Source organism: Camelus bactrianus, chromosome 15 (genome assembly GCF_048773025.1).
Source record: "Camelus bactrianus isolate YW-2024 breed Bactrian camel chromosome 15, ASM4877302v1, whole genome shotgun sequence".
In the NCBI taxonomy this organism is placed as follows: domain Eukaryota; kingdom Metazoa; phylum Chordata; class Mammalia; order Artiodactyla; family Camelidae; genus Camelus; species Camelus bactrianus.
Genome location: NC_133553.1, coordinates 62,645,267 through 62,672,495, shown reverse-complemented (window position 1 = coordinate 62,672,495; position 27,229 = coordinate 62,645,267). Strand labels below are relative to the sequence as shown.

The 27,229-nt window shown below is 39.5% G+C and overlaps 1 protein-coding gene across 1 annotated transcript; it reads left to right on the top strand.

Moving 5' to 3' along the window:
* The first annotated feature begins 8,550 nt into the window (after positions 1-8,550).
* Positions 8,551-26,599, top strand: C1D (C1D nuclear receptor corepressor). The gene is made up of 5 exons (XM_074341248.1): positions 8,551-8,666; positions 21,778-21,924; positions 22,679-22,745; positions 23,054-23,109; positions 25,738-26,599. Exons 2-5 carry the CDS (start codon positions 21,787-21,789, stop codon positions 25,900-25,902), a joined length of 426 nt encoding a protein of 141 aa, XP_074197349.1. The 5' UTR covers positions 8,551-8,666; positions 21,778-21,786; the 3' UTR covers positions 25,903-26,599.
* The last annotated feature ends 630 nt before the right edge of the window (positions 26,600-27,229 follow it).

The following is a 27,229-nucleotide window of genomic DNA, read 5'->3' as shown; positions in this document are numbered from 1 at the left end:
AGTTGCATCTTCTGTTCATGCCTGTTTCTAATTACGTCTGGAGATCCGTTACCATAGGAAACCAGCACCTTCTCCATATACCTCCCAGAATGCTTCCATTGACAGTGGCTGACAAAAAAACAAACAAACCAAACCATCTGTAGAAAATGATCATTTAGAGATGGCCTCTTATTAATACTCATGTTCTTCTTCTTTTTAGGTATTGGTAGAAACTCAAGGGAGAGTGGACCTCCCCTTCGCAGGACCCTGTGCACAAGGCGTGCTTCATGCCTCATTACCCTCCACAGCAGACCCAGGTTGCTTGGTACTGTCAGCCTCACCATACAAGTGAGAACTTAGGCAACTGAATTTCTGATCCCATCAATTCTGGTGAGAAGCACCAGTGGCAGACCAAAATACGGTTAAGAACTTTGCAAGGAAATGAAGAGATGTGTGCCTACAGATGGTGACGGGATGACAGGCGCCACCTGCTCTGAGAAGATGCTCATGACGCTGGAGTCCTCAGGTTGGTCTGCCAGGAGGTAGAAGTTACCTTCCTTTTTGGGAGTGGGGAGGTAATTATGTTTATTCATTTAGATAGAGGTATTGGGGATTGAACTCAGGACCTCATGCATGCTAAGCATGCGCTCTACCACTGAGCTATACCCTCCCTGCAAGAAGCTACCTTCCTTTTGGAGGTAGAGGGGAGGTATTTAGGTTTGTTTGTTTGTTTGTGTTTGTTTGTTTTTTTAATGGAGGTACTGGGGATTGAACTCAGGACCTCGCGCAAGCCAAGCATGCCCTCTACCATGGAGCTCTACCCTCCTCCAGAGAAGCTCCCTTCATTACTCTGGGTTTCATACAAATGCCATCTCCTTTGGTGGGGCCTCAGAGTGCTGCAGAAGAGGATCTTTATCTTCAGAAATGATGCTTCAGCAAGTGCTAGATTTGTGAGGATGACCAATTTGCCCCAGTTTGCCTGGGACTGTCTCATTTTCAGAGTCAAAGCCCTGCATCCGGAGAGCCCCGTCAGTCTCCAGCAAATTGAGATGGTGGGGTTCCAACAGGGCTCTGTAAAAGTTTGTTGTTTGGATTCTGACAGATCACATTGATATGAGTCTCATGAAATACACCAAGTCATTGCATAGACATCGGATATGTAAAGGAAATAAAGTTGCATATTGTCAACAGCTCCTCTCCCACAGAAGAGACCGAGCTTCCGGGAGTTGGCTTTGGGAGTGGTAAAATGCAGTTGCCGCAGCTCATGCTGGCAAATCAACATAATGTCTGGGCCCCTCTAAACACAAGAAATTGCTGTTTCTTTCCATAGCTCAGCTCTGCTCCAATAACCTCACTATTCCTATTTGAACACAAGTAAGTCAGATAAACACATAGAACTTGATTTTGTGTTACACACACTATTAGATAAGAGCAGAAGGCGATCATTTCATAAGGTGGGGTGGGGCAGGGGGAGCCATCTCCACTTGACATTGTAGTAGCATTAGCTTGGAAAAATGATCTGGGACCAAGAAGAGAATACTCTGGGTTTAGTTCAAAACCACTGAGTCCAGCTGTTAATAATGGATTGCTTTATGCAGTCTATTCTGCCTGTTACACTTGGTATGAAGTCCTCAGCATCTCTACAAAGCGCGAAAAAGTATTTGGAAGTATTTGGGAAAGTGGAGTCATTGAATAAAGCAAAGATGAGAAAGGGTAGAAAAAAGAAAAACGCGTCAGGATTGGAAAGTTAAAAAACAGGGACAGAAAGTGTGGGGAAATAAAACAAATTTCAGTTTAGTATTGTTAATACATCTTTTTAAAAAAATCTACTTCAAGCCTGAGTTATTGTAGCCCAGGATTATTTAGTCCAGACAACACTCAATAGTAAAGACAGGCTGATTTTTATAGTAACTCATTCAGCATCGGTGTCTGTGTCATTTTCTTCATGACTGCTTCTACTACGCTATTTTGAGTCCCCAAATAACAGTTTGAGCTTCAAGCCTTTCAACTAGCTTTAAATAATTTTTCAGACAGGCAAAAAGGTTTGTCTTGCTGAAAACATCTCCCCCTTTAGTTTTAAGAGTTATCTGTATTAGGGAGAGACGTTATCTACATCCTGAAACCAAAAAGAACTCATGTCTGTTAAAATATGATGCGCGTACTCGGTCACAGCTCACTTAAATACCCCGTGTTTTGTGAGTCTCAAAGTGGGGTCTGGAACGAGCAGTATCAGTGTCACCTGGGCACCTGCCAGAAATGAAAATTCACAGCTCCCCACCCCAGACCTGCTGAATCATAAACTCTGGGGGGAAGGGGAGAGGGAACAGCCATCTGTATTGCAGCAAACCCTCCCAGGAATTCTGATGCACACGCAAGTTAGAGAATCACTGCATTCGTGTATCCACAGTGGTGGTTTTATTGCCTAGCCACATCATTTTATCACATGGATACGCTTTACCAACCAGGCCAGCTATATGCTAAAAAGTTCACCCATTCTTCAAAGATTGATCACACCTTGCCTGAAGCTGGCTCTGGTGCCAGTGGAGATCTGCAACCTGCAGAATAGTTCTAGCACATGGGTCCTACTTGTAATCATTATTAAATTCTTTACTTAATAAGGATTCTTTTTTTTTTTTTTCATTTCAAAATTTATTGAGATATAACTGACATTTAAAGTGTACAACCATCCTCTATGGGCCACCAGTGTGGCCTAATGGATAACCTATAAGGCAATGGTTACTGTATTAATTTCCTAGGGCTGTGCCACAAACTGAGTAGCTCAAACTGGGTGGTGAGAAATTTGCCTCATAGTTTTAAAGGCCAGAAGTCCAAGATCAAGACGTTGGAAGTGTTGGCTCCTCCTGAGGGCTGTGAGGGAGAGTCTGTTCCCTGCCTCCCTTCTACTGTATGGTGGTTTGCTGGCCATCTTTGGTCTTCCTGATTCCCGCCTTCTCCCTGTGTGTGTCTCTGTCTCTGTGTCCCCATTTTCCCCATTTTACAAGGACACAAATCATACTGAGTTAGGGCCCACCCTGAGGATCTCCTCTTAGCTTGGCCATCTACAAAGATCCTATTATCACATAAGGTTACATTCATAGGTACTGGGGGTTAGGATGGCAGCATCTTCTGAGGGTGACGTACCTCAACCTGTAACAGCTGTTTACAAATCATCGTAGAGGTGTAGGATTTGGCCTCATGGCTGTGGTCATCTCAGCGAGTTCCTTTCTTCCTTAAGCTGTAAGTATTTGGACTCTGGCCTGTCTTTCCTGCCTATTATGTTATCCTGGTCTAGGCCAGGTTCTACCGTATAAGCACAACTGAACTGATTTGGTTTGAGGCAAACATTTAGACAGAGAAAAGACAAACATATGCACTCGAGATTCAGCTAAACTATTCATCCACTGATTTACGTTAAGGATTTAAAGTAAAGACCACCTATTTAGAATGATGATTTTATCTAAAATACTGTGTCTGCAGCTGCAATTACCTTTACAAAGTCTATTTTTGCGACTTCTGAAGCTCTAATAGCCTCATGTGCTACCAATACCCCAATTTTTAGTAAAAATTATTTTTATTAATACAATTTTACTTTCCTTTTCAGAGTGGAAATCTTCTAAAGGCTGACTTTTCCCCAATCCACTTATTTTTAAATGGAATATCTTATTTATTCTAAAATTTTCTAATGAAAGAGATAAGATTTCTTTTTCTTTTTTTTTTTTTGTAGGGTAGAGGGAAGGTAATAAAGTTTTTAATTAGTTTTTAATGGAGGTACTGGGAATTGAACCCAGGACCTTGTGCATGCTAAGCACACACTCTACCATTGAGCAATACCCTCCCTCGAGATTTTTTTTAATGGATTAAACTATATCTGCCTTTTTGCTTTGTATTTCTTAATTTCAAAATGATATAACATTTTCACAGAATATTTGGAAAATAGAATAAAAATTTAGCCAAATGCCATTACCTTATATAACTATATATATTTTTTCTGAAATACTATACACATTACATTGCGATGCACCAACTGAAGGCAACATTGTTTTTCCCTTTCATGAAATAGGTGTGCTTCTTTCTGCCAACAACTTTGTTAGTATAACACTCCCACTATATTTTTGTTCCTTGTGAGGAACACGATGCCAGATTTCTTTCTTTATATTAACCAGTTTACACGTTTCTTAGCCTTTCCTTTATATAATAGGTAAAAAGATGAATCTACTCATCAATTAGCCAGTCAACTTCCAGATAGGATTATAGTAATGTACCAAGCACTGGAAAAGAAATTAGTGAGAAAAGAGGTCACTGTCCTTAAGAACTGACATCTAGATGGGGAGTTTACAAAAAGTGTCAGATTTGAATGCAGATCAAACTCCCTACAGCACATTACACTGCTATGCCGCCTCCTCTGAGCTGCAATTAGATGATTTTGCAGCTAAAGACCAGAGACACTGATGAAAATGAAAGACAAAAGGAAACAACAGAGGTGTCAGACTGGGGCGGGTCCCTCCAGCCCCTGTGTGTTGGCTGCCAAGGGAGAGATTCAGGGAGACTTGATCTCTTTGAGATTTTTGCTCTTAAGGCTGACAGGTGCTTGGGGAAATGTCATGAAAATAATGCAGTGAGATGCTATTTATTATGTAATATGAAAGGAACAAATTGATATAAGACATCAAAGCAGAGATTCGGGGGAGGGGGAGGATACAGCTCACGGGTAGAGGACATGCTTAGCAGGGACAACGTCCTGGGTTCCATCCCCAGTACTGCCATTTAAAATAAATAAATGAATAAATAAACCTAATTACCTCCCCCTGCAAAAAAGCAAAAAATTAGGAAAAGGACGAACAGGGAGATGATAGAGCTCATGCTCAATGGTAGAGCACATGCTTAGCAGGTGAGGTCCTGGCTTCAGTCCCTGGTACTGCCATTAAAAACAAACAAAAAAAGACAAACAAACATAAAAAAAAAACACCAAAAACCAAAAAACCAGATTCCTCTACATTTGGAATTAAAGAAGCACACATCAAGGACGCTTGCTAATGAAAATGTGAAATTTCCGCTACCGGCCCTGTAAAGTGAAGCGAAGCAAACAGAACCAAGCAACACTCTACCCACCTTTCATGTTAAATACTTAGTTTCTGAATGTGGAGAATGATTTATGTTGTTGATGAGATTAAGCCAATTTTGGTAATTTGGATTTTCAAGCCCATTATCTCTTGTATCCAGATGCAACTATTTCACCCTAGGGACACAAGTTTTGCAGAAGATTTATACCCCAAAATGGGGCCCTTTCCACGGAGCTATTTATTTTCCAATTAGCAGAAGTCACAGCATAGAGCAAGTCCAAAATAGTGCAAATTACCACAAATGCCTCTGCTCAAACATCTCCAGTCTTGTTTGAGTCCAGGATACTTGTTTCCACACTTTTGTTTATTTTGTTAGCATAACAGGTTTTCGAGTTTATTTGGATAATTTTTTTTTCACCTTCAACGTTCTTTTTGCCTATAGGGCTTAGCTTTTCTTTGGAAAAGGGCAGGACTCAGCACCTCTTCAAATATTCATTGTGATGTAGAATCCTATAAATTAATCTGCCTGATAAGGGCTGTTGGGGCTTCTCGGTGGTCCTGGGAAATCAAGGCCACTGACTTCAGTGAGAGCTTTCCCAGCTACTCCTCCCTGGAGGGGGTGAGGGGAGGAACCAGGGGACAAATTGGGAGATAGAGCTTTAAATTTTTCCTTCAGCCTCAGAGGACCTGCTGGGGCAAAATCCCCAAGCAAAAGAAATGATTCATCCCCTACTACAGAACTAGAAGAAGCTCCAGGTTAAGGTGTGTTTGATGGAGCCATTAACCCTGAGTGAGCAACAGCCGGAAACACTTGCATTTTCACCCTCAGGGCTGGCTCACCCACTGGGCATGTGAGGTTGTCATCATAGCCTCATAAAACACACCCAATTGTCTCTTATTCCTTAATTAACATCTTGTAAAGTTGATAATATGATTCTGATGGAAGCAAATCAGAAATGACTTGGCACTTTTATCTGCAGACACCATAGCTTCCTAGGGAGCTTATGGAATAGTGAGTAGGAAGGGAATACATGAAGACAAAGCATAAATACTGTTATCAGGAGGAGCTCCTTTAAACCTTTAAAGAAGAAAATAACAAAGTAAATGCAAATGTGTGCTGTCAAAGGGAAGGAATCTTAGCTCTACGATCCTTTAATCAGTTTCAGCTCCTTAGCATAAGACTGGCTGCGTATAGAATGTCAGTGTCCTGCCTGTGTTTTCCCCTAGGAATTTTCGAGTATGTGGTCTTAACAGTAGAGATGGTGATGGCATCAATGGCTCATCCTCTAGGAACTCCTACTCTGGGTTTCAAGGTAGAAAAGTCTCACCATCTGGGCATTCTCTGGCATGCAACTGGCAGCAATACTCAGGCATGCACCTGGAAGGCTTAAATGTTCGAATCAGGAGTCACAGGAGAAAAAAGTGCTGTGAAGGAAAAGAATAGGGGAGTAAAGTGGAGGCAAAGGGAGGAAAAGAATAGGGGAAGATGCTCCCAAAGGTAAATTTGAAAGTAAGCATCATACGAGGAGGGACTTTGTTCGCTGCTCTACCTAGAACATGTAGAATAGAGTCTGACATTTAATAGGGACTCAGTAAATATTTGTTGAATAAATTATGGGATTGCAGGGCTACTGTGCTATTGATGGTTAGGTGTAGGGTGGTTCAGGAGGTGTGCCCCTCAGATCTCCCTTTACGAAAGAATTAACCATTTGGTTGCAGAAGTGCAGTTAACTGAGAGCTGCCAGTTGGCAGCAACTCTAGGCTCTGTCTCATTCTTTAAGCTGAAGCCATGCTCTTGTCAATAACTGAACACAGAGGTAGAGGTGGGCGCTAGTGTCTGGCTATTTCTGCCCCACGTGGTCTGCTCTGAGGGGCACTCTTTGCTCTGGAACTCACCATCGGGTTGGTGAGAGACTGTCAGATGTCCATCATGGTCTGAGGCTTTCTGCTCAATCCTGTTTCCTTCCTCTTTATCTTTCAGAGACATCTCTACATCCCCCACATTCCCAAACTCCTTGTGCTCCTAACTCCATTTCAGTGTTTGCTTCCCAAGGACCTAAACCACACAAGATGTGACAATTTGCCTTGAAGCCTCATTCTCACTTTGGTGCAGGATGAACGGTCAGGTTCTGAGTTATTCTGATATTCTGGTATTTCAGTCCTCCCAGGTCTCAGTAGTCTTTGTGGTAAGGTTAAGCACACAACTCTCAAGGACAGTGCTACTCAAAGTGTAGTCTGTGGACTTGTGCCAATCCTTGAATTATTTATCATTACTTGTCCACAATGGATGCAGAAATTGAGAATAATCATTAAAAAACTTTAGGACCATATAGCATCACTCCAACAACCAAGATCAGTGAACTGGGTTTCTAGAAATGTGTATAGCTTAGTTTGCATGTTGTTGAACTCACATTGTGAGTTGCACGTTGTGTGAATTGTGTACTGGTCATGCGTAGTAGAACCGTATTGCAACTTGTGGTATTTTAAGGTTAGTTTGTGATTGTGACTCTACCAATGTATAAAATTTGGAATCCATTTCTTTCATTAAGAGATAATTTAATTATAAGGATAACTTTAAAGGATAAATTGTTGGAACTGATGATGACGGATTGAAGAATTCTGAAAATGCCATCATTGGTTTTATTTTAGATAAAAGTTAAAAAATGAATATTCTTAGCTTGCAGCAATTGCTTTGAAAATTCCTCTTCCCATCAACTTCCCTTTGTGAGACTAGTTTCTCTACTGAGTGTGAAAACAAAACAGAGGAAGAGTTTAGATACCACCCTCAACCAGAAACCTTGTCTTTAATCCCACTAGATTATAGTAGCAAACCAGACAAGCTCATTTGCCCTTAAAACATTTTAGCTATTGACACACACGGTGTTTGTTCAAACTGCTTCGACAGGCATTTAATACATGGAATCGCTTTTTCATGCGTAACTTTTTGTTAAATTACAATTGGGGAATAATGAAGTCAGTAATGTAAAACGGATACTCTTAGTTGTTCAATGAACAATACGTACAGACTTCGCAATTCTTATGTTAGTTTTGATTGTATTTATTGACATGTAGTTTTGTTTATTGAAATAATTAGAAATCTGGGCTTGCATTTTGCCCATCTCCCCCACCCCATTTTCCAACCAATTCATTTTTTAATGTATTTTACAAAGAATCTCTTAGCGGTGGATTGGAAAAATATAGAACCCGTCCTCTCACCAGAGATAATTGGGGAAACTGCTTTGGAGGCTAATTTTGAGGCGGACACTGGGAGTGTAGGAAGAACCTGGGTCCTGGAATGAATTTCAGGGAACGTAAAAACCTGAACAAAGCTTTAGTAACGAACTTTTTCTTTCTGGTTAAATACGCTCAATTTGTATTAGAGTGGGCGCCGGCCAAATACAATTCCAGAAAAAGGCGCCCGCACCCCGCGCCAGCTTCCTCTCACAGCTTCGGCCCGAGGCGTTTGAGAGGACCGCCTCTGAGGGCGGAAGGAAAAGGGGCGAAGGGGCGGGGCGAGCGGCGTGAGGTCATCGGAGAGCGCCGCTCGCGCCGCGGACAGAGCCGGCGCGCCATTGACGTCACCGCCGCCGACCGCTTTCCGGGAGGCAGGAGTGGAAGGCCCGCAAGGTATTATTCAGAGCTGGCGTTCGGGTTTTTCTCGTGCTTCTGTCTAAGTCCGCTTCTCCTGGGACACCCCGTACCTTGTAACTCCTCCCGCTGACTGTGAGGAGCGGGGCCGACCTGCGCAGCCTTCCGCGAATGCGAACGTTGGGGCAGCGTCGTTGCGGGACCCCTATTTCCGCTTGTCTGTGGCTGCTTGCTGGCTTCGGCCTACCTTGGCCGCTCGCGCCTCTCCGCTTTTTCTTCGCTTCTTAGCTCCGCCTTTCAAGTATTGGAGGGCGGAGAGATTGAAAGCACGTGACTTCACGGTTAATTTTCAGCTGCCTTCAAACCTTGTTGCGGGAGGAAGGCCAAAGTGGAAGGTGTAGAGGTGTAGCTTTCCAGTGCCATCCACGTTTATCGTTCACGAACGTTGATGACGGACTGTCTGCCGCTGCAGTATTACCACCCCCCTCCCCCCCGAGGTGATAGGTTGATTTCGACCTTAAGGTGAAATCTAATGGAATCTCAAAAAAATGGTTTTTCTTTATGGCCCGGGAAAGTTTAGTGTAACTCACACTTGTGTTTGAAAAGAGCTTTCGTGTCTTGCTGTTTGTTGACTGCAATTCAATTTTGGCTTGATAAAGATGTATCGGTCCCAGTGAGATGTTTGCTACTATTAATCTATTTGGACTGCCTTATAGAAGACTGGTCTGAGACTTAATCGTATGTTGATTCTGGATCCGAAAATAACCAAATAATTCCCTGTTGAAATTTCGAGAGTCGTTTGTGATTGGTAGAAATGAGAGAACTCAACTATTTTATTGAAAGATAAGATAATGGTAGTGTGAACAATGGTTTTTCAAAATAATCCAAAGAATTTTGAGTTGAAAGGTGTTATAGCTGCCTTCAAATAGTTATGTTGTATGTATCACAGTTCAGAGGTGATATAATTTTTCATAACTGCTTTAAATTTTTCAAATGACTCTTTACAATATGTTATCTCAGTTAGCTACTGTTTCCAGACAGTTGACCCTTCAAGTGTGGCTCTAAGTAGTCCCCAGGGGGTTAGGGTGTTTGATCATTTTCACTTTAGTAAAATAATAACAAATATTACTAGCTAACGTATTGAGTTCTGAGACAGGCCTTCTTCTAAAAACTTTACCAATATTACTCATTTAACCTGCATCGTAGCCCTGAGATGAGATGAGAATATTGTCACCAGCAAATTCCATGGTTTGGAAGGTAACCATTTTGCTGCATCATATCTATAATTTTGAAAACTCTTCAGATTAAATATTAGAATTAAACATCAGAAGTAATTTCATTGTATTCTGATGTAATTACTCATCTCAATCTTGAGCAACCTCTTTGTAGTTTATATCTTTTTCTATGATCAGACTTTGGGGTAAGTTTGTGTTTTAGAGGTTAACATCTTTAAAAGGAAGAAGTCCATCTTTTCTCTGGGACTTTAAGTCTGAAGGAGAGTTAACAGGTGACACTAACATGGACTATCTGCCAAAGAGCAGTATTTATTGAGAGATTGTTGTGTGTATGTTTCACTATTTTTTAAGGTAATGCAGTGCAAAATTCATTACATTAATAGAATTCTGGTGCAACATCTGCAGATGTCTCTCTAGTTCTCTGCAAAATTATATATTTGATTTGTTCCCTGGCTTAGTTCAAAATTGTATATAACTCTACTTAGCATAGGGATAGGAACAGGTCCAGGATGTACATTATTGTATAAATTTCTTTTGGACCCACATGGTGACTTCCTAATATCTGTTAAGTCCAAACTGTAATCTGATATTGAGATTCTCCAAAATTTGGTTCCAGTTTACTTTCACTGGTTTCAATTAGTGAGTAAATAGTTACTAAGTACCTAATATGTAGCAAGACTTGATGTTAGTCATGTGGAGATACAAATGTCATACAACATGAATCCTCCTTTGAAGGAACAGTCCAGTGGGTAAATAACCAGTGGAAAGTTCTGAGCAGAGGAGTAACATGATCTGACTTAGGTTTTTAACAGAATCGCTCTGCCTGCTGTGTTAAGAGCAGATTGTTGGCAAGGAGGATAGGACAAAGCCAGAAGACTAATTAGGAAGGTGTTGTAATAAGTCAGATGAGATGATAGTGGCTTCACAGTTGGAAAGAAGTGACTGTGGTGAGTCGCAGTTCAGTTTTGGGTGTATTTTGTAGGTGATGCTAAGAGATTTGCTTGTGATTGAATGTGGGTTGTAAAAGTAAGATAATTGTCAGTGGGGCTTGAGCAACGAGAAGGGTGGAGGTGTCATTAACTGAAAAGAGGCACACTATGGGAGGAGTAGGTTTGTGAGGGAGGATTGGGAGTTCAGGTATGACGTGTTAAGTTGGAGATGTCTGTTAGTTGTCCCAGTGGAGATGTTGAGTTGGCATTTGAGTCTACCAAGTCTGGAGTTCAGTAGGGAAGTCTTTGCCTGAAAAGAACATTTGGGAATTGTCAGTAAACAGGTGGTCAAGAAACTGGAGACGGTCACCAAAGAAGTGAATGTAAGTAGAAAAGGGAAGCAGCACAAGCTCTGGTACTTGGGCATTTAGCCTTTATAGGTTTGGGGAGATGAAGACCCAGCAAAGGAGACAGAATGAACATCTCATGAGGCATGAGGACAATTTGGAGAGTCTAGCATTGTGGAATTCATGGTGGAGTAATGTGTTCACTGTTGGATGCAGTTTATGGATCAGATGAAGAAGGATTGACACCTTTGGATTTATCAAGATACAAGAGGAGTGTTATTGATGGCTAAATGATTACTAAGCCTGGAGGATCTTGGAAGCCAAAGAGGAAGAAGAGATTACTTTTGTTTGGGACATATGGAAACCTTTATAGAGGAGGGGGCATCTGATGTGGGTTGTAAAGGATTAATAGGTTTTACTAGGCCCAGAAGACAAGGGAGAGGTGTGGGGAGGGGGTATTCTAAGCAGAGGAAAAATGCTTGCTTCTGCTCCTTCAAGGCCATACCTCCCAGTCAGTTGTCTTAAAGATGCTTTTGCAAATCCTTTCCTTTGTGTCCATTAGCCAGTTCCTCATTCTGGATTATCATTCTTGCTCCAGGCCTACTGAACACTGCTGAAAAAAATTCACAAAAGACCCAAATTAATGCTACCCAACTCCAACTGGGTCCTCTCGGTTGTCTGACAGTTCCTTTATTTATCCCTACCCTCTTCCTAACACATACCCTACGATGCCATGTAAATGAATACCATTTACTCAGTGTTTACTCCATGCCAGGCACTAAGGAGTCATTTACTCAATAGATAACCTATTTAGTTAGCACCTATAACATGCTGCTCTGATACTTGGAATGTAAGTGAGCAAAGACTTGCCCTGCACCAAGGCGCTTACAGTCCAGCGTGGATGACAGACATTAATCGAATAATCACAGAAGCATAAATTACAGCAGTGACGTGGAGCAATATGTGGTGCTGTGAGACTGAGTAACTAGTGGATGTGACTTAGTCTGAGGCAAGAGGGGCTGCTTCCCTGAGAAAGCATTGTTGATGAGGGAGCTGAGTGAAGCGGGCAGAAAACGGTGGTGGCCGGGAGTCCTCACAGCAGTTCTAGGAGGAGTTTCCAGGGAGAGAACGAGGCTAGAAAGGCTTTTGTAGCATGAGACTAGGGGGAAAATGGCCTTATGGAGGCTGGAAATTTAGGTGTAGAGGAGGCAGTCCATTCATATAGTTCTTTGAATATAATGGAGCTAAAGAATATAGGTTTGACTGTAGCTGGTAAGTTGGGGGAAATGACATTTTATCTGGCATATTTGGGAATAAAGTAAATTTCAGACAATTGAAAATTTTATTTATAAATTTATCACTGTGGTATGTTACAGATATTATTGTTTAAAAATCCTGATTCTGAGAGTGTAACATAAAATGTGCTCCTTTACCTTCCTGCTTTTTCATTTCCCAGCAGTAACCACGGTTGTTTCTTCTGTATCCTTTAAGAAACTCACATGCCTATACATGTACACCTCCATATTCCTATTATCTTTTTTCTTAAAAACAAATGGTTTGTATTCTATATGTTGTTTTTCAGTTTTTGTTCACTTAATGTATCTTAGGAATTGAAGCTCTCCTTCATATTTTTCTCTGCTGCAGAGTATTTTATTGAATGGACATATCTAAAGTTATTGAAGTCGTCCTTGCCAAAGGACACATTGGTTGTTCCCTGCTTTAAGGTGTGTTTTAAAGAGCGTTGCAGTGGACATCCTTGAACGTTATCTTGTGTGAAAATGAACATTTTGAGAAGTAAAATAGCTAGGTCAGAGAATTTGTGCATAGACAATTTTAAAGCATAGTGCCAAATTGCCCCCTAGAATGCTCAGTTTACACTTCAGTTAATGGTGAATGAGAGGCTGTTTCTCCTCACCTTTGCCCGTATTTTCTGTCAATCTTGATTTTTGCTTGTTTGACAGGTGAAAAATGGCATCTTGTTCTGGCGATTTATGTTTCTTTAATTATGAGTAAGATTGAGTAGCTTTCTTTATGCTTGTTGGTCGTCTGGATTCCTTCATACGCAAGCTGCTGATTTTCTTTGTTCATTTTTCTTTTGGGTTGTAGATATTATTATTATTTTTTTAATGAAGGTACTGGGGATAGAACCCAGGACCTCGGGCATGCTAAGCGCACGCTCTGCCACTGAGCTAGATCCTCCCGCCATGGGTTGTAGGTGTTCTTGTGCGCTGTTAAGTTGCCTTGTAGAGGCTCCTTTTATCTGTATGTTGCAGCTGTTTCCCCCTAGTTTTTCATTTGACTTTAGACTTGGTTTGTTTGCTTATTTATTTTTGCAGGCTTACATTTTAATAAGGGCCAGGTAAAGATATAAGGTATCAGGATTTTTTTTTTTTTGAAGGAAATTTGTGACGTTATGGAAGTGATTAGACACTCTGGAATGTCAGCCTTTGTCAGAAATGTTAGTACAAACCTCGTTTGAGGCCACAAGCTCTGTCTTGTTTTTATAAGTTGATCAGCAACTATCACGGAGATCTGGTGAACACCTAGCAACCTACCTTCCCCTCACCCCGAGTTATATTTGGGATTGAAATGAGGTTCAGTTGAGTATTTTAGACTATGATTTCTTCTTAAGTGTTCCCCAGTTTATGAACTGGGTTATTATTTTACAAGTTAAATTGTGGGTTGATGATCTAATTTCACTGTAGAAATAAAGTACATGGCTTCTTATCTTTGTTCTCAAAGTGGGATGAACCCTTCAGGGCTAGCTTTTTTTTTGAAGGTAAATTCAACATATCCTGTGCTTTTACCTTTATGTGCATCGGTATACGTCCTTAAATGATGGGGGCAATTTCTTATGTAACTATAATGCCATTTTCATAGCTGAATTCTAACTTCATAGCAAAATTATCAGTAATTTCTCAGTGTCATCTAATACACGATCCAGGTTTGAATTTTTTTCTTTCAGAAATATCTTTTTACACTTAGTTGATTTGAATCAAGATCCACACAAGGTCTCCACATCCTGTTCAGCTGTTAGAGCTCAGAGTAGGCCTCTTCTTTCCCTGCTGCCTCTCCCTTCTCTTGGTTTTTCTTCACGCCGGTTACTTGTTATGGAAACCCCGTCAGTTGTCCTGGAGGGTGTTTCTCTTCCGGATTCGCCTCTTTGCTGTCTTGTGGTACTACGTTGTTTCTCTGTCCTCCGTTTTTCCTATAAATTGAAAGTTAGCTGTAGAGACTCAGTTATATTCAGATTCAGCTTTTTGGGGGAGTTGGAAATACTACACAGATGGTGCTGGGTACGTCACATTGCCTCACATCAGGAGGTGCGTGGTATGTTTGTGCCCTACTTTTAGTAATGTGAAGACTGATCTGTGGGTTCAGGAAGTGACAGTCTCACTCCTCTGCTGTAAACATCTCCTTTTATCTCTCGGTGATCATTGCCCGAATCTGTAATTTCATCAGAGGCTGCAAAATGGTGATTAAAAGAAAAGTTACCACTTCTTCCATGTTTGTTAGCTGGAATTTGAACTCTTGTTTTATTACTTGAGAATCTTGACAATCAACGCTGTCACGACTGTCGTGGAAGAGTGCTGTCAGAGCAACAGTTTGTGACGCCGAGGATGTATCTTTCCTTGCTGTAGTTCTGGAAGCTGAAAGGAGTGTGGTGGCCTTTTGCTGTGTCAGCTTGGCTAGGCTGCAGCCCCCAGACATTCAGTCCAGCACCAAACTAGGTGTTGCTGTGAAGGTGTTCAAAAAAGTAATTAAAATCCACAAACAGTTGACTTACTTGCCAACCTGTTAGGGAGGTTATTCTGGATAATCTGGGTGGGCTTGATTCATGCAGCTAGAAGGCTTTAGAAGCAGCGCTGAGGCCTCCCTGACGAAAAAGACACTCCACCTGTGGACAGCAGTTTCAGCTTGTGGCCAAGAGGTCCAGCATGCCCTTTCTTGCCCGCCTGCCCTGCAGATTTCAGAATTATTTAGCCAGCCACACAATTGCATAAACCCATTTCTTCAGAATGTCTCCTCCTGGTTCTGCTGCTCTGGTTGAACCCCAGCTGATACCAGGAGCCATTTCCTCCACTCCCCTGTTCTCTAACAAGATGGGGTGAGGAGTGGTGGCAAGGCTCAGAGCACATCCTTTTGTTTAGGGTGATCCTATAGTTTATTTGCTCAAACTAGGGCTTCCGAGAGAGAAGTGGGAAGCTGAGCAGTGGCATAAACTGGGACTGTCTTGGGCAAATTGAGACATTAAGTCATTCAGTGTGTCAGCCACTGGTGACACATCAACATGGCATTGCCCTCTCAAGGAGCTTGTAGTCAAAGGGAAGTGAAGTAAATCAGTGCATGTCACCAGATAGTGTTTTAAGTGACAGCCACTCCTAGTGGTGGTTATCCAGACTGAGAGGCGGGGACGGTGGCACTCAGAGAAGTCTTACTGGTTGAAGGGAAGCCTGATCTTACTCCTGGAGATAAGCAGGGTTTGAACCTAGCCAAGTAGGGAGGGTGGGTCATGTATAGAAAACCTGGGGTGAAAGGTTAGACTGGGTGGGTGTGGAACATTTGGAAAACTGCCCTCAGGGCTACAGCTATAGGACTGGAAGAGGGGAGCAACAAAAGATGGGGTCAGGCCCATTACATTGGGCCACATTGTAATGGGCCTGACATCCACACTGAGAGGTTTGGGGTTTGTCTTTCAGGTAGTGGGGAACTGTCGCAGGATTTAAAGCAGGGGCGTACCATGATCAGACTGTCTTTATAGAAAAATCACATTTTGTAACATCCTACAATTGAGAGTGGAGAAAAATTGACAGTGGGGACCTATTCAGAGGTTCTGAAAGTGACCTGGTCAGTGAGTATGGAGAAAGGCTTGGGGCTAAGGAGATGAAGAAAGCCATACTGACAGGACTAGGGGGATGGGGGGTGACTCCCCGGCGCCCCGCTGGACTGAGCTCCCTGCAGCCGAGGGTGGAGGGGAGGAGGGGGGAGGACTTCAGTTCTGCCTGTGACGCCCTGCACCCCTCCTTTGCTCCTGCTGGTGCTGTGGCTCTCATCACCAGCCAGAGAGGGAAGGAATGACAGGCACGTCCTGTAGGGATTCCGGGGCAGGGTTCCTCCCTCTGCCCCTGAGCCTCAGCCCCACCTTCTCATGCCTTTTCCACTCTCTCCACCTCTGCAGCCGGTGTTTTGGAGGGAGCAGGTGGAGGGGTGAGGAATACCTGTAGAAACTGGGCAGGGAGTCGGGAGCAGAGGTGGCTGACTTCTTCTCTTTCTCTTTGGACACTGACCATGTCCAGCCTTGGGCAAGTGATTGAACCTCACTGGGGTTCGTTTGTTGTCTGTGAGGAGTAAATGAATTCACATGTGTAGACCTCAGAGTCGTGCCTGGGTCACAGGCAGCCGTGTTCAAACGTTCACTTTTGCTGCTAATGCCATACATTCCCTGCTTTGTCCTGGCATCCGAGTAGCAGCGGGAACCAAGGGAAGTTTCTGCAGCTCCTTCCTGGCAGCGCTTCCCGTGGAAGGAACGGATCCTCGGGAACTGTCTGTCAAATGTTAGAAGTCATTTGAATTGGGGGGAATTTCTGATAATAGAAGAACCTTAACAAGAAGTTCATGCTGTATAGTACAGGGAACTGGAACTATATTCAATATTTTGTAGTAACTTATGGTGAAAAAATATGAAAACAAGTTTATGTACATGTATGACTGAAAGCATTGTGCTGTACACCAGAAATTGACACAACATCATAAACTGATTATAACTCAATAAAAAAAATCACAAAAAAAAGAGAAGAACCTTTATTTTTCAATCTGCCTTGCCTTTCTTTCTTTCTTTCTCTTTCTTTCTGTCTGTCTTTCTTTCTTTCTTTCTTTTTTTTTCAGTTAGAAAGAAGGCAAGTGGTTCAGTTCAGGTTTAATGAGAGTCATTATTCTTACTTACTGCCTTGCTTTCAGTATTCACCCTTACCCATTTTAACAATAAATAACTATTTGTTTATTGGGGCTTAGGGACAGGGAATAATTGCAGGAAAATCCCCATCATGATTCTTGAGAGGGGAAATGTTTTCTGATAGAAAAATCAGATGAAAAAATTCACATTTAAATAATGACCTTTTTGTGTTTTTTATACCTGCAGTATTTGTTAAAAGCCAAAATACTTTCTTAAAATATGCCTTTATTTAAATGTTATGTTTTTTTTATTACAACTTTAATACATGCCTTTTGAAATAACAAGATTTAAACAATGAAGAATGGAAAGTTAAAAAAATGAGTGTGCTTTGATCCTATTTCCTAATTCTTACCCCTTCTCAGAGAATGTGTATTTTTGTATGTCTCCTTCCAGACTTTTTTCTACATCTCTACATATACAGGTTTAAAAAAAATGGCATATGTTAGACACATTATTTGTTATATACTATGTTCTATGACTTTTTCACCACTTACTGTGTATTACTACATAAAAATTCTTTATTTTTTCTATTGTCTTGGATAGATGTGCTGTAATCTATTCAGCTGTTTCCCTGTTGATGAATATTTAGATTACTTCCAGTGTTTTGTTACAGTTTATTCATTTGACAAGTGTTTATTGACTGCCAGGCAGTGCTAGTGAACAAAACAAAAATTCCTGCTCTCATGTTGTTATCTTCTTTTGGAGGTAGACAATAAGTGAGGTATGTCAGATGCTCTTAAGGACCATAAGGTGATGAAGGAGACAAGGAGTGCTGGGAATGAGGGGGAGGGGTGGCAAGCCTTTGAAAGTTTCCGAGCAGAGGCCTGATATAATCTACTTAGATTTGGGATGATCATTCTGCTTTCTTGATGATAAACTATTGGAATGGAAACAGCAAGGCCATTTAGGAGGCTTTGTGACAATCCAGGCACGACACAGTGATGGCTTGGACTGGCTTGGACCAGAGTGGTAGGAGTTAGAGGTGGTTAGATTCTGAATATGTTTTTTAAAGATAGGGTGATAGAGAAGAGTCCAGGACCATTCTGTAATTTTAGTTCTGAACAGTCGGAAAAGTGGAGTTGCCATGAAATGAGATGGGGAAGACTGCAGTAGGCAAGATTAGTAGGGTTTTTTTAAAAAAGTGAAGTATAGTTGATTTACAATATTTTGTCTGCTTTCAAGTGTAGAGCAAAGTGATTTGGCTTCATATTTATATGTTTATATGTATATGTATTTTCAGATTCTTTTCCATTATAGGTTATTACAAGATAAAGTAGGCAAGATTAGACATTTGGGCTTTGGGCATATTCCATTTGAGAATCTATAACAGCCAAAGAGAGGTATTGAGTAAGCACTTGGAAAGGTAAATTTGGAGTTCAGTGGTGAGGTCAGGGCTGGAGATGCTAACCTGAGAGTCATCAGTTTATTAATGTAGTTTAAACCCTGAGCTCACCTAGGGACTAAATTAGAAAAGAGACTCAAGGACAGCCCTGGGCACTCCAAGGTTAAGAGGCTGAGGATATGAGAAGGTTGTAACGAAGAAGACCAGGAAAGCAACCAGTGAGGTAGGAGGGAAACCACGAAAATGTCATGCCCTGGAGACCAGCTGAAGGGAGTCAGCTACGTCAGATGACAAGACCTGAGAACTGACATTGACTATACAGTGACTGTACAGTGTGGCTGTGGGGGTAACCTTGACAGGAGCAATTCTGAGTGAGAAGTAGGGGGCTTGATTGTGGTAGATTCGAGAAAGAATGGGAAGAGAGGAACTGGGCTGTTAGTATAAGCAATGCTTTTGAGGAGTTTGTTCTAAAAGAGAGAGAAAATGGGCTTTAGCTGGAGGGGGTTATGAAGTCAAGGTGTTTCTGTTGTTTCTTGTCTTAACGTGGAGGAATAAAATGCTTTAAGCTTATTGGATCCAGCAGAGGGAAAAATCCAGCAAGGCAAAGCCCCCACTTTCAGAGAAAAGTTTGAGGAATCCATTTTAATAAATTTATATGCATGTATACAAGGGTTTCCGTGGGCTGCTTTCTTAAGAGGATTTCCTGAGTCAAAGGGTATGTGCATGTAAGAAATCTGTACCAATTTGTATTCCACCTTTAGTGTATATACCTTTGCTAATATTGGACTTTGCCAATCTTTAAAATTGTTGCCAGTCTGATGGGTGATATCTTCATTGTTTTAATCTGTTTTATGCTTTGTAGGAACTCTATATAATCGAACTTATCCTTTGTTGTATTTTGACAAATATTTTCTCCCAGGCTGTTTCTTGCCATTTAACTTTGCTTATGCTATACTTTTACCATATAGATTTTTTTTTCAGTTTTTATGTAGTTAAGTCTGTCAGCCATTTCCTTTTATAGCATTTGGGTTTCATTTAGATTATATAAATATTTTATATACTCTTTTAATACACTTACATATTTACCTTGAAAATTCATCTGGAGTTTATTTTTGTGTATGTTGTGAAATAGGTATCTAAGTTTTCCATCTTCTTCTATGTTCTTAAACAGTTAAATACCTAAGAATTAACTGTTTCTTGAAGGTTTGGAAGAAATTACCTATAATATCTTCTAGGCTTGGAACTTTTTTGGAGCATAGATCTTTGGCTTCTTTATTTTTTATTTTTAAATTTAAAAAATTGTTGTCTGTGGTTAATGATCTATTTGGTTTATATACTTCTTTTTAGGTTAGTTTTGGTAATTGATTTTTTTTCCCCTGGCGCCTCATTCTTATCATCCAGATTTTTCAAATTTACTGGTTTATAATTCTACATACAGAAAAGAAATTGCAAGTCTTCTCTATATGTGCGGTCTCTCCCTGTCCTTATACCTTTGGGCAGTGATGCTGGAGCTGTCCTTTCACAGATCTGGGGATTGATTAGCTGCTTTCCGCCCTTACGGACCAGCTCTTACTGCCCTTTGTCTTGGGGTTACTCCTAGATTCTTCTTCTCTTTTGCCTGCAAGGGATTGCAGGCTCCTTGGTTCTGTTTCCTATCAGTCTAATCCCATTTGCTCTTTAGCTCACAAAAATTTCTACTGTTGAGGTCTGCAGGTGTGTCTGTGCCCTTTTTGGGCACATAGCTAAGGAGAACATCAAGCCAGCATTACAGTGGACTTATTTTTGTATTTCTCCTGTCATTCTGGAGAGATTGTGGGAAGGATGAGAGACAGATACGTATTTTTAGTGAGCCTTTTGAAACAAAGTCAGTTCTATCCTGTGTGGTTTTCTTTTCTCATAGCCCTTTGTATAATTGCTGGTTGCACAGTAGTTGGGTAGTAACTTCCCAGTGTGAGTAGTGATAGTCCCATGGACTTCACTTTTTAAATTTTAAATGAAACCAGATGTCTCAGTGGAATATACTTGTTGAACAGAAATGTTGATATATTGTGACTAAATATTCGAATAGTACTTTAAAACCTTAAATGACATAGTCATAACATTTAGAACTACAGGGACTTTACAGACCATTAGACCCACTGCCTTATTTTATGGATGAAGTATTCGAGGCCCAGAGAGATTCAGTGATTTATCTAAGGTGACAAAGTCACTGATCAAGCAGGATGGAAAACCGGAGTCTCTTTGCTTCAGTTTGACTATGCTGTTTGCTTTTTACACATTCTTGATGTTCTCCTTAGCTATGTAACGAAAGAGGTATTTTCAGCTAATGAAATTTTTTAAACATAAGGATGGTACATGTGGCTTGGAATTGCTTCTGAAATTTGGTCTTAGACACCATATTAAATATATTGTTGTGGATTGTGCTTCTCATATAGATATTAAATATTATGAATGTGAATATAAATATTTAAAATATGAATTTTAAAAGAATGAGCTGTCCAGGTATGCTCTAGCCTAAACGAAAACCATATAGTTTATTTCCCCCTCTCTGCATACAGACTTCATGTAATTTATGGACTCCTGGATTTCTTATTACTATTTTAAGCTTAAGGAATATATATAAATATAAATATAAGCTTGAAAATGATTTTAGTGATAAATAATCATGAAATATTTCAGACCTAGGATTTCTAATTTTTTGGTTTAATATGCTATGCTGCTGGATCAGCAGCTAAATTTAGCAGTGCTAAAATACATGTTTTTCATGAAAAGAGCTTTGCTTATCATTTTTTTTTTCCAGCAAGCATTAGGGAATAGGATATACGTATCACATTTTCACTGCTTTGCTTGGTCTTTAACTTCAACAGAAAGTTTTTTAAATTTGGGATTTTTATTATTGATATTCCGTGTTTGGTAGTCTTATCTTTAGTTCTTGAAAAGCATTGAGGGGTTGAGGGTTTGCTGTGTGTAGCATTAGTGAACTTGGGTGGGTTCTGTCCTGGTTCCCCGCTGGCCCTCCCCCCGCCCCCATCCCTGTCTCACCTCAAGCCAGTTAGGAAGAGGGGAGGTTTGTGTGTAGTTGCTCGAGAATTATATTCTTTTTTTTTCTTAATGGAGGTACTGGGGAATGAACCCATTGCCTCGTGCACGCTAAGCCCGCATGCGCTCTACCACTGAGCTATACCCCCCTGCCCAGGATTATATTCTAAGATTTGTTCAATTATCTTCAGGTTTCAACTCTTTCAGCACTTTTGAAATACATGATATAACGTTTTTTTTTTTGTAACTTAAAGAGCTATCTCTCTATGTCCAATATGAATTCTAAGAATTTAATTTTGTTCCAGTTGGTCATAATGGCAGGCGAAGAAATGAATGAAGACTATCCAGTAGAAATTCATGAGTATTTATCAACATTTGAGAATTCCATTGGTGCTGTGGATGAGATGCTAAAGACCATGATGTCTGTTTCTAGAAATGAGTTGTTGCAGAAGGTATTTTAAATATGTGATTTCTAAACATGTAATTCATAAAACCAAGTGCTATGTTATGAAACATGTAGAAGAAGAAATAGATAAATGCCCCTTTCTCCCTTTATTTCAATTTTTTTAAGTGTTGGATAATTTAGGGGAAAAATACAACAAAACTCCAACCTTAGGAAATACCTCTTAACTATATTTTATTTTGACTTGGATTTGGGAGAAAAAAAGTTCTCCCAGCATTCTTTTTGACAGCCTCTATCTTTGACCTTTTAAGTATTACAATGATGTTATCAGGGTTTCTGGAAACCCTATAGGACAAAAAGAGTAAATTGACTTTGACAGTCTAAAACAAATCTCATTATGTTTCTTCTGTCTTTGGTATTGCCTAAGCATTTAGCCTGCTTCTTATACATAAATGCATCATGTACAGTGTTTATATTGATAAATTACTTTTGACATACAAAGCCCAGATCATACCTCTTGAAATTAAAATAATTCAAAAGAATTTTTTTTTTGTATTGTACATGTTCCTCGTTTAACCAAAGATGGTACCCTGAAGTGAAAATTTGTGGGCAGAAATTACTGCTTAACAAAACTTTTCTTTTTGCAAATTATTTCCAGGTTATTTGGTTATTGGATTATAGGAAGTGAAAAAAAACATTTCTTTGATACATTGTGCTTGGTGAAAGTTTAAATATCTGATGGTGCTCAAAGTTTGTGTGTATTTCTTTTTTTCTTTCTCTTTCTCTTTCTCTTTTTTTTGTAGTTGGACCCACTTGAACAGGCAAAAGTGGATTTAGTTTCTGCTTACACATTAAATTCAATGTTTTGGGGTATGTATATTACTTTAGAGTTAATTAGAAAGCAAATTATTTATTGTGTCAAAAGTGATTTATTTTTAAATGCTAGCAATTTATATAGTTATACCTTATAGCAATTTTAATAGTCAGATATTTATTTCTTTTAAATTAGAATACCAGATGCCCATGAGCCACACATAAATTTAATATTACAAAGAGGTGGAATAATTTAAGATTTAACGAATCATTTGTGTGGTTTCTTTTTTGTAACTAGGATTTCTTTAATTGATGCCGTTAATTAATATGTACCCACGTTATTCCATGAAATCTTTCTCTTGTAGTTTACTTGGCAACTCAGGGAATTAATCCTAAGGAACATCCAGTAAAGCAGGAATTGGTAAGATTGCAGTGGATTTATTTCCTTTTATTTTACATGTTTGCCTGTTGTGTATTCCTGAAGTTAAAGTCGCAGTGCCTGTATCACACTAATTGTGGGGGGCGAAATTATGAAAGTGAGCCAGATTTCATCATGTCTTTAGTTTTTCTTTTTCTCACCTTTGTCAGAGAATAGTGTTCCATGTATTATATAAATCTCTGGATAGGAAAATGTTATGATTCTAGTAATTATTTATAACTTCTGTATTATTTTTCCTATAAATTCTTGAAACCTGTTCATCTCTACAACTGCCTTTTTTTTTTTAATTTACACAATTCTTTAAAGTATATTCTAGTTGATTTACTAGCAAAGACAGGAAAGTTTCTCCTCCACCTTTTCAATTCTTCCATTAATTCATTTTCTCAGCAGTAAAGAATCCAGTTCAGCAACAAAGCTAAAAGCTTTTTTGGCACCAGTTGTATGTGTACTGTCCAGTAATTCTGCATTAGTGACATATTTACAACCTGTAATAAATCTTCTAGGTTTGTCTTTGTATTCCATTTAGATATGTAAGTACAGTATATAAGGTCTGGTATCTTGGAGTTTTTGCTGACTTCAGAAATTAAATCATTCAATTTTGAAAGAAAAAATTAGAAATCAAACTTACGGTTACCTTCTTGACTTGGTTTTATGAATAAGAATATTAATAAATTTACTCTTTCTGTTTATAAAATACCAGGTAAATACATATATATGTGAAATACACTTGACACTAATCTTCGTCTTACTGTGGTTGACAAGTGTGTGTTATAACTTAGTAAAGAACTTGGTCATTCATTTTAAAAAAATGAGTAAACCAGATCTGTTGTCTTTAGTTTTTAGATGTGTAGACTAAGACGTTTTCGTCTTTTAAATTTCTTGGGGGAAGAATAAATTTATTTTTAAAGATGGAAACTGTGAAAAATACTTAAAGCTAAAACGTGAAGCGGTGGGAGCCAAAGATCTTGGTTTGACAAGTGGTCCTGGCTTTCGGTCTTAAGAAGTACACATCGTATCATCTGTTTTCACCTTTCTAGTATGGTCTTCACATGTATAAAGGTCCTCTTTTTGTCTTTAACACCAAGTTATTTGGAGTGTTTTAGTACTTGATTCTGTCATTGGAAAAGGATCAAATCACCTGTCTTCTTTTTCCCTCAGAATCCACTTCATAGGGGAGTACATTCATATTCCGGACAAGGGCTGGCACATAAAAAGCATCCATGAGCCTGTTCCCCTCTTCTGACCTCGTGACAGACGTTGCTAATTGATCACAGAGTTACTGTGTGAGAGGAGGCCTGTTTGTCATATATATCATGCGTGGGGAAAGGCATTGAAAATAGTCACTTTATTCATTCAGCAAATATTTGAGTGCCTCCTGGGAACCAGGCATTATTTCCAAGTGAGATAATTCCTCAGTGAATCAAGCCAATAAATATCCCTGCCTTTGTGGCAGGTGCCAGACTGTCTGGGGTTGAAAAACAGTTAACATAATAGAACAAACAAACAAATAATAAATGTGTATGAATATATGGAACGTTAGAAAGTTATATGTTATGGGGAAAAGGAAGAAAATAGCACAGGGTTAGGGGCACTAGAGTACTTTTGTAGGGTCTCCCGTTTCGGTGGTAAAGGCCGGGCTGACTGACAAGGCTGGCTGTTGAGCAGGCGTGGCCGGGTGGCTCCGTGAGGGAAGCTCATTCCAGGCAGGGCTGGGCTGGGTGGTGTTGTGAGGGCTTGGGCTTTAACTCTGGGAGAAATAGGGAGCCATGAGAGGGTTTGGAGCAGAGTTGTCCATTTTTAAAAATTAAAACCTTCGGAGGTTCTGCATTTTTCTGTATCTGTTTGTACAAGTCTTTTGATTATTGTAATGAAGCTTGCTTTTAAGTGGTGATCAGTCATTTACTCTGCTGTTTTATGGCTCTCACACCGTTGTTGCTCCATTTGAAGTGTAGAATAGCCCTTTATTCTCATTAATGGTCTCAGAAGATTCATAATGATGCAGCACCCTAGCATGTTTCTCTCCTTGTCTGATTAGGACAGTATGTTTCACTAGAAAATATCATGTGTTTATATGAAATTGAATGAAAGATCTTGTGCTTTCATTCTACTCATTTTAGTTGTGAGACTAGAAGGTAACATAAAAAAAGTAAATAGTTAAATACTGCCTTAGCCCTTTCCTGTTTAGAAAACATTTTGGAGAGTTTAGTTGACATGTTGCAAGTAAGCTCTGTTTTAGATTATGGACTTCAGATAGAAGAGAGTTAGTATGTGGATTTAGATTTTTAGATTTAAAAATTTAGTATAACCACATACAAACAGTGCAGTGTTTATCTCTGTAGCCACGTGTTAGTCTGGGTCTTCCTCTTTTGAAACACTCAGAACACTCCTGAAGTGGCTTTCTCATATCTGCACTCCCCCCGGGCTGCGAACTCCAGGAGGGCGTGGACCACGTCTGTCCTGTTCACTCTGCTCTTACCCAGCGCTGCTCAGTAGGCAGTAAATGCAGCGCTGTTGAGTTTAACTGAGGTGCAGTACAATGAAACCTAGTGGCGGTGAACAGCTTAGTAAATCTATTGCCTTTCTTCTTTTTCTGTTTTTTTAATCTTCAAGGAAAGAATCAGAGTGTACATGAACAGAGTCAAGGAAATAACAGACAAGAAAAAGGCTGGCAAGCTGGACAGAGGTGCAGCCTCAAGATTCGTTAAGAATGCTCTCTGGGAACCAAAACCTAAAAATGCATCCAAAGTTGCCAATAAGGGAAAAAGTAAAAATTGACCTTTTGGTTTTGGTGTACAGATATTCAAAAAGTACATCATTTTTTTATTGTTTTTCACAAAATAGTTGATGATGATGATGTGGTTTAAATGTATTTATTCCTTATTGAATTCTTATATAAAATTGACATTTTAAACCTGTATTGCTAAATACTTTTTCCCCCAGAAAGATTGTTATCTTTATTGGTTTTCTTATAGAACACCATGCAGTTTTTAACATTGTGGTATATTTTATATTTATAGTTTACCATCTCTCTTGACAAAGACTTATTTCCTTATATAGGTTGATCTTTCAAGTGCCACTTTATAAGCAACTGTGAAATTTAAGTTAAATGTTCTTTGTAAACATTTGTCTATTTTCAATGAATAATAACTTTATGAAGTATGCTGATGTTATAAATACATGTTTTCACTGTATAATATTAAGAAAGAATGAAATGATGTAAATGTCCATTTTAATCTGTGTAGTTATTTCATTATGCTTTCATGATTTTGGGAATTACTGCTTTTTTGAAATTTGAAGTACGAAATTAAGACTTTAAGGTTATTCTTTAATTCTTGGCACTTTGTCACTATATCCCATTTGAAGTAAAATATACTCTCATTAACTTTAGATGGGAAATGAGGTTGTATATTGATGGCTGAATTTTGGCATAATGGCTGTATCCAGTCAATAAAGCTGTAAATGTTGTATAGCTGACCTGTTTAATTTTTCTCTTTTGAGTAAACTTGTCCTTGAATTACGAGGGTAGGTTTTAGAAATGCTGAGGAATAGAGAAGTTCATGAATTTTTGTTCCTTATGCATAGCGCCCACAGTTCTCGTGGCCTCTCTTCATCAGGTTTTTTTTCAGTGTACGTTTCTGAGGCTATAGCAAGTGCAGACAGGTGTTTTGGAACAACTTCCTCTGTTATATAGTGCCACTTACGCAGAGCAGAAATCCAAAGGAGATTACGTCATGTTTATAGTCTGATTTATTTTTCTGTAATATTTGTTACAGAAAATCCTAAATATTAAAAAAAACCCAAGTTTTAAAAAATGTCGAGGCCCATGACTTTTAGTCATATGCCGTTAATGCTTTTAGTCTTTGAATCCACATCGTTCTGTGTAGGAATGCCAAGTATAGTAAAGTACTTTAATTTTTGAAAAAGAAGTTGTTAAAATTTTCTGTGTGATTAATTCTCCATAAGTAACCTTGAATAAATGAATTTCTTGATTTATGGCCACAGATATTGGAAATGGTCTTAAAATGTAATGGATTTTGTAAAGCATGTTGAACTTGTCTCTGACACACGGAGAGGAAGTCACTGATAGTTGCAGAACGTCTTC

Excerpts from the sequence above, each read along its gene's own strand:
- C1D (XM_074341248.1), top strand. The coding sequence starts at position 21,787 with ATGGCAGGCGAAGAAATGAATGAAGACTATCCAGTAGAAATTCATGAG. Across the intron at positions 21,925-22,678 it reads GAAATGAGTTGTTGCAGAAG|TTGGACCCACTTGAACAGGC; the intron begins GTATTTTAAATA and ends TTTTTTTTGTAG. Across the intron at positions 23,110-25,737 it reads ATCCAGTAAAGCAGGAATTG|GAAAGAATCAGAGTGTACAT; the intron begins GTAAGATTGCAG and ends TTAATCTTCAAG.